An 8415-nucleotide genomic window follows, 5' to 3' on the forward strand; every position below is an offset into this window, starting at 1 on the left:
AAATTTAAAGATATCTTTATTTAATGAGGAAATTTGGTCAATGCTAGGTGCAGGAAGAGAAATAAATACTATAGAAGTACTTCTTTCCGCGTGGTATTAATTTACGCTATGTACGCAGTCACAAATTTTCCACGGAAATTTGTGCAAGCATACTTATTATAAACTAGAAAACTGACCAGTCAGCAAGGGCCCCGCCATGGGGTAGAATTAAAAGGGTGCAGCTTACAGAATGATTAATAAATGTACGAAGAATAAGCAACAGCAACTGTATTCTTAAAATTTCAAGATAATTCCTGAATATTCAAAAACCTGAAAATAATATCCTTGTATTTACATTAGGCAGTAAAGAACAACTTAACATTGAATGTATATTTAAACAATTATGAAGCTTGTGTTATATAAAATGCCAGCCTTCAATGAATGCAAATATCATGAAGGCTTGACCTTAACTTCAAACAAACAGCAGTTGCAGACAAAGGTTTTCATTAATCTTAAAGTGACAGATAAAGAAAAGCCTACTAAATTTTCTGCAGCAGGCTAGATAATTAATCCCAAGGGATTAATTGTACCTCTCTCATCATTTTCTTCTAAATTTACAATAAGAACTTTTTCAGTATTAATGATAGAATGGGGTTTTTATACAACTACATTAAAAATTAATAATATTCTTGAATTAATATGTTTAAAAATAAAGTGAAAAAAGTGAAAAAAAGTAAATCAAAAATTCTTCTTCAATCTATTTCTTTTTTTTTTAGTATTCAATGAAATCAAAAATATCAGACAAAAATAAATAATAAAAAATTTATATTTAGATCCACATTTCAGAGTGTTCATAGCATTCCAAATTGATTTAACTTCAAAACAAACTTCATTTGCAGACAGAGGTGGTAATTAATCTCAATGTGACAGATAAAGATAATGCTCTGGATTTTCTTCAGGAGGAAAGCTAATTAATCACAAGGGACTCCTAGCAGCATTCAGTTTACAATGGGAACATCTTCAGCAGTTATCTCTCTTTGCCAATGCATTCTTATATAAAGTTAAGGAATCTACCCCACCACCCCAGCACCAAACCATGGGACATAGAGAACCAGACGTAGCATCAAAATATGTATTTCTGCCTACTGAACTACCGTACCAAATTTGTACTTGATTGGGCAACCATAAAAAAAGTTGCCCGTTCATTCTTATGCATAGTTAAGGAATCTACCCCACCACCCCAGCTCCAAACCATGGGACATAGAGAACCAAACTTAGCATCAAAATATGTATTTCTGCCTACTGAACTACCATACCAAATTTGAACTTGATTGGGCAACCATAAAAAAAGTTATTAGAAAAAAAACAGAAAATTTGTGGACGGAAGAGTGACAGACGGACAGACAGACAGACGGACGGACAGTATGATTACTATAGGGCACCCGCAAATCCTTGCGGGGCCCTAATGAAAGGCATATAATGACGGTTTTAAAAAATCAGCGTAATTTTCTACCTGCGGATTAAACAGAAATTGAGACTCCGCGAAATTTTGACCCCGTGGAAAAAAGTACGTCTACAGTAAATGATTCAGTTTTGGTAATATTAGAGTTTTAACAACAGTGACTTGACCAATGGGTGTTTGTATTCGTCGATTCCACTGTTGAATCTATGATTTTACTTTAGGTAGAATTAAATTATAATTTGTGTCACTTATTGTTTCTAAGTCTACTGAAAAATTAATGCCTAGGAAGGAGAAAGTTGTTGACCCCCAATCTAACTTCCATCTTGGGTGGTGAAAAACTTGGTTTGAAAATTTTTTAAACCAATCCAAATAATTTTTGTTTTACTACTGTTTATTTTCAACCCAGATAACTGCAAAAAAATAATCTAAAGTATCAAGAGCAGCAAAAAGTGATTTTGGTGAACCATCAAGGGCAAGCGAAGTGTCATCAGCATATTGGGAAATTTTATGTTCTTCCTGAATAATAATGCCTTTAATGTCTATTTTGTTTCACAAGAATAGCAAGGATTTCATCAAAGAGGAGAAATAAATAAGGTGCAACAGGATCTCCCTCAAGAAATGCTTGTTATGGCTACTCCTCCGAAACCATAAACTGTAGAGGTATGAAACCTTCACCAATGTCTTCGACCAATTAAGGAGACTCTACAGCCTATTCATTGCAAAAGTATTCGGTGACCCCTTCAATGAGTTATTGCCCATGAAAATTTTTGAATTTTACAAATAATTAAAAATTTTCAAAAGGAGAAGTGGTAGAGACATGGGACCAACTGCATATGATTCATTGACCTTTGACCTTAAAATTTATGCAAAGGTCAAAGGTCAAAGTCATTCCAAAAAAAAAAAAGAGAAATTAAGCTCTTTTTATATTTTTTTGTCTTTTAACGTATACAATCTATCTTTGCACCCTTAGCATGTACTCTTAAAACTATTTCAAAGATTACATTCTTGTCCCCTAAAATTGACCCTACTAAAAGTTATTGCCCTTTGTGCCAAAAACCTTGTTATCGCTACTCCTCCGAAACCGTAAACCACAGAGACATAAAACCTTCATTAATGTCTTAAGGGACTTTGGGCATACCTTCATTGTACAATAGCGAAAGGATCTGATGACCCCTTATATGAGTTACTGCCCTTTAACTTCTTTGTGCTTAATATTAAACCTTTTAACTTTAAAACTAAAAGTCGTAGAGGCATGGAGTTAATTGCAATGTGACCCTAGACCTTTGACCTTGAAAATTTATTCAAGGTCAAAGGTCAAGGTCATTTCAACATTTTAAAATTTTTCATTTTATTTTTATCCTTTCAGCCACTTTTGGTTTCTTTTAAATGGTATTTAAGGAGTTAGATATAAACAAAATTGAAATTCAGAGAAGGTGGAAAGACTTCTTATTGTTCTATGAACAATAAATCTCCTAGTTTGTTTATTTTTTCACATTTTACCAGGGCCCGTACGAGCAATCTTTCTTTGACAGCTAGGCTAACCTGGCTTTTTTGAAAATCAAGGTTTAAGTAGTTCATTGATTAAAAATTTTCTCTCCTCGTAAACAACTAAAGGAGGGTAACTTTTGGAATTTCCTGTCCAAAAATCACGCTAAGGATTTTGTCCAGAATATGCATACACACAGTAGATAAAGTCTTATATTAAATATAAAAAAAAGCGAAAATTAAACAACAGGATATTTTAGAGATTAAGGTGTTGTACATCCTTAAACACAAGTGTAAAAATTTGAAATCCCCCCCCCCCCTCTATAAATTAAACTTTAATTTCCTTTGATTAAGGATACAGGTTAAAAAAAATATATTGTCAGTAATTAGTTAAGTTTTAACAACTTTAATTGGCATATACTCTGATCCTTGCTGCAGGTCTGTAGCATTATGGTTTTATATATTTGTCATTGACCATAATGCTTCAGAACCCATAATGCAAAAAAGGTGCAATTTACGGCACAATAGTTTTTTGCGCAATTTGTGCCGCTACCACACAGAATTTCTCCACTTTCTAGCATCCACACAGTCAAATATATAAAACCATAACGCTTTTACAGATTTGCAGCTACTCTGATCCTTTTCAAACAGAGCTGTCATTTTTAATATCCTGGCCCCCCTTTTGGTACAACTTGGGGTCTTGAAATTTACAATTCTCTAAATACAAAATTAAATGAACTAAATAGGTAGAAAATTGGAGAAAAAATTATTTGTTAATAATAATATAAGGATGAAAAGTTAATACCTGAGGATTTTTATCATTTATAAGAATTTTGGAGAGGTTTGGGATTCATAATTCAGCTGGTGAGCAGTGCATACAACTTTTAAAAGGGAAAAAAAAAAAAAACGTGTGGGAGGCATGGAAAGGGGCAAATAAAGTTGCAAGCCTCGTTTCTTTTTAGCATACAGTTGGATATGTCAATCAACAAGAGGCCCACGGGCCTTATAGGTCACCTGAGCATCATGCAACAACTTTCAAATGATTGAATTTGTTTCATGTTTTAAGCTAGATGCTAAGGCATTCACAATTTTGGAAGAGGCACTCTTGCTCAACATAACTATGTACTTAGTTAGTTTATTTAAAACCTAGGAGCAGAGAAGAAGATTTTCAAAGAAATAATGCATTTTTTCACTATATAATCAATTTAGAGCCCCGCCCTAACACCAGAACCCCTGACCCTGGGGCCATAAAATTCACAATTTTGGTAGAGGCACTCTTGCTCATCATAACTATGTACTTAGTTAGTTTATTTAAAACCTAGGAGCAGAGAAGAGGATTTTCAAAGATTTAATGCATTTTCACTATATAATCAATAGAGCCCCGCCCTAACACCAGAACCCCTGACCCTGGGGCCATGAGTTTCACAATTTTGGTAGAGGCACTCTTGCTCATCATAACTATTTACTTAGTTAGTTTATTTAAAACCTAGGAACAGAGAAGAAGATTTTCAAAGATTTAATACATTTTCACTATATAAACAATAGAGCCCCACCCTAACACCAGAACCCCTGACCCTGGGGCCATAAATTTCACAATTTTGGTAGAGGCACACTTGCTCATCATAATTATTTACTGAATTAGTGTATTTAATACCTAGGAGCAGAGAAGAAGATTTTCAAAGATTTAATGCATTTTCATTATATAATCAATATAAGCCCCGCCCTAACACCAGAACCCCTGACCCTGGGGCCATAAAATTCACAATTTTGGTAGAGGCACTCTTGCTCAGCATAACTATGTACTTAGTTAGTTTATTTAAAACCTAGGAGCAGAGAAGAAGATTTTCAAAGAAATAATGCATTTTCACTATATAATCAATTGGCCCCACCCCCAACACCAGAACCCCTGACCCTGGGGCCATGAGTTGTGCACAATTTTGGTAGAGGCACTCTTGCTCATCATAACTATGAACTTAATTTGTTTATTCAATACCCAGGAGCAGAGAAGAAGATTTTTAAAGACTTACTGCATTTTGACTATATAATAATTAGTTAAGCCCCACCCTAACACCAGAACCCCCGATCCTGGGGCCATGATGGTTTTATATATTTTGGTCATTGACCATAATGCTGATTACAATCACATCAACAGTTTGACTGCTTGATGTCCGGGACAAAAGAAGAAGATTTTTAAAGATTGCACTATTTTTAGTGGTTTCAAATGCCCCACGCCCCCAGGCCCCAGCTGGGGGGCGGATGTTGGAATGTGGGAAATTCGTAAATACAAAATTTTTGAACAAAATTCACCCACAGATGCTATATGCCAAATTTGGTTGAAATTGGTTCAGTGGTTTCAGAGAAGAAGCTGAAAATGTTCAAATGTTAACGCACGACAACGACGGAAAAAAAAACGTGACGGACGACGACGGACAAAAACGGATAGCAATAGGTCACCTGAGTTTACTCAGGTGACCTAAAAAGTGCATTCAGTGTATTCTGGTGTATATGAAGCAGAAGTTTACAAACAAAAGGCCCAAGGGCCTTGAATCGCTCTTCTGATAAATTGTTCAATCTATCACTTCTATTAGAAGCCTCCAACTCTATTAGTATCATAAGACCCAAAATTCATCAACTTACAAAGTTTGATAATATTTAGCCAGTTAAGACTGAAGATATTATAATATAATTATAAAATACCATAAGTAGGTCACAGTGACCTACCTTTTGATTGAAATTTTCTGAGGACTCAAGAAACATTAATTGACAAAGACTGATGATTCTAATTAAATAAGTACCTGAGATATTCAAAAGTAAGTCACCATGACCTACATTTTGGTCAACATTCTCTGAAAACCCAAGATGCATCAACTGACAAAGTTTGATGATTCTAAGCCAATAAGTACCTGAGATATTCAAAAGTAGGTCACCGTGACCTACTTCTTATTGGACATTCAATGAAACCCTAAGATGCCTCAACTGACAAAGTTTGATGATTCCGAGCCAATAAGTACCAGATATAATTAAATATAGCCATAAAATGTCAAAAGTAGGTCACAGTGACCTACTTTTTGGTCGACGTTCTCTGAAAACCTAAGGTGCCTAAACTGACAAAGTTTGATGGTTCTAAGCTAATATGTACCTGAGATATTCAAAAGTAGGTCACCGTGACCTACTTTTTGGTCGACATTCTCTGAAAACCCAAGATGCCTCAACTGACAAAGTTTGATGATTCTTAGCCAGTAAGTGCCTGAGATACTTAAATATAGCCATAAATATGTCAAAAGTAGGTCACTGTGACCTACTTTTTGGTCGACAATCTCCGAAAACCCAAGATGCATCAACTCACAAAGTTAGATGATTTTAGGTCAATAAGTACCAGAGATACTTAATTATAGCCACAAAATGTCAAAAGTAGGTCACCATGACCTACTTTTTGGTCGTCCTCTCCGAAAACCCAAGATGCATCAACTCACAAAGTTTGATGATTTTAAGCCAAAAAGTACCGGAGATACTTAAATAAAGCCATAAAATGTCAAAAGTAGGTCACAGTGACCTACTTTTTGGTCGTCACTCTCCGAAAACCAAATATGCATCGACTCACAAAGTTTGATGATTCTAAGACAATGAATACCTAAGATACTTAAATATAGTCATAAAATGTCGAAAGTAGGTCATTGTGACCTACATTTTGGTCGACATTTTTCAATGACCCAAGATGCAGCTACTGACCAAGTTTGATGATCGTAGGTCTGAAGGTAATCAAAATATGCATTTTAAACAATTTGAAAACAAATGTCGGCAAAATTCAAAAAGTAGGCACAGTGACCTACTTTTTCATAAATATGTTTTAAGCTCCCAAGATGCATCAAAGTACAAGATTTGATGATTCTAAACCTCCCAGTGTCTGAAATAATGGGATTAAATGTTTTTAAAAGGATAAGTCATAAAGTTCAAAAAGTAGGTCACGGTGACCTACTTTTAAGGTGACATTGTTCAAGGACGCAAGATGCATCAACTGACCAAGTTTGGTGATCATAGGCCTTAAAGTGTCCAAAATATTACTTCAAATCAATTTGAAAACAAATCTCCGCAAAATTTTAAAAGTAGGTCACCGTGACCTACTTTTGAGTTAACATGATGTGAAGTCGTAAGATGCATCAACTTACAAAATTTGATGATCCTAGTGCTTATAGTAAGCAAAATATACACATTTTTATTAATTGTAAATTTAGGTCAACTTTGAAGTGACCTTGAGACCACGCCCTTTGCCCCAGGAAAATTCCCCGTGCAAATTTTAATCTTCGACATATCCTGATCCTTGTATGTAAGTTTGGTGAAAATCTGCCTGGTGGTTATGGAGAAGACGATTTATAGCAACCAGTACTTTTGGTTTTGTTTTCCTGATTATCTCCCCTTGTTTAAGGGTCCCAACCCTAATTTTAGTATAAATGGAAGCCCTTGGGCCAAGGTTACCCTGTGACAAATTTGGTACTGATTGGCCAAGGGTTCTTGAGTTATGGCCCATATTCTAAAAAGTTTACACACACCGCACAAATGGCCATAGCATTAGCTCCTTGAGCCTTTGGCTCAGAAGACTAAAAAACTAAAAATTAACACACTGCACACTGAAAAAAGTGTTATGAGTATAGTTTGAATTTCCTCAACAATACATATTATATAGATAATTGACCCTAGGTATATGAGAGCATTCCTCAAAATGATACTAGTCTTGCATTACTGCAATATATTTAAGTGACTTTTTTTATCCTTTTTATTATATTTATTTTGTACATATTTGCATTTTATGCTAAGCTCACCTGATGACAGCAGTTTTCATAAATTTGTCATCTTCAAGGTCATAAAGACACAGCAAAATGTTGACAACAATGACATCCAAGTTGTTACCAATACATTTATCTACCATCTGAAAGAATACGTAAAGGTAAAATAATTAAAAAAAAAAAATTATAAGGCCTGCCCCTAAATAAATTGTGATATTTTCAGGTTTGGATGTAAGGAATAATTTAAGATAGGATTGTTTTAGGGGCATCCCTGCCCTAGGGTCGAAATTCACAAACAAGAGGCCCATGGGCCACATTGCTCACCTGAAAAGCTTTGACCATTCTGTTCTTTAGCAGATTCCCCCCCCTTGTTATACATATTGTGACCGCACCCTACCCACTGATCATAATTTAGACAGTCAATTTGAAACCTACACTACCCCAGAATGCTTCCACATAAGTTTATTTATTTCTATGTAAAACTTTGATTCCCCATTGTGGCCCCGCCCAACCACCTGCAGTTATGATTTGAACAATTTAGAATCTACACTACACCAGGCTGCTTCCACATAAGTTTCAGCTTTTCTGGCCCTGTGGTTCTTGAGAAGAAGATTTTTTTTCTTTTTGTCTTTTCTTGATTATCTCCCCTTGTGAGGGGAGTTGGCCCTTCATTTTAACAATTTAAATTTCCCTTTACCCAAGGATGCT

General features: G+C 35.2%; 1 protein-coding gene across 1 annotated transcript in view; it reads right to left on the reverse strand.

The window, feature by feature from the left end:
• The window catches only part of LOC134242972 (serine-protein kinase ATM-like), a gene marked incomplete at its 5' end in the record, with an annotated part of 49883 nt that extends 42033 nt beyond the window's left edge, over positions 1-7850 (reverse strand). Inside the window, one exon of the mRNA XM_062725185.1 lies at positions 7744-7850. Coding sequence (XP_062581169.1) covers positions 7744-7850 — 107 coding nt within the window. The remainder of the gene's footprint in view (positions 1-7743) is intronic.
• Between the last annotated feature and the right edge of the window lie 565 nt (positions 7851-8415).

This window comes from Saccostrea cucullata, unplaced genomic scaffold (genome assembly GCF_032062105.1).
Source record: "Saccostrea cucullata isolate Sc308-1 unplaced genomic scaffold, CSIRO_AGI_Scuc_v1 ctg2546, whole genome shotgun sequence".
Taxonomy (NCBI): Eukaryota; Metazoa; Mollusca; class Bivalvia; order Ostreida; family Ostreidae; genus Saccostrea; species Saccostrea cuccullata.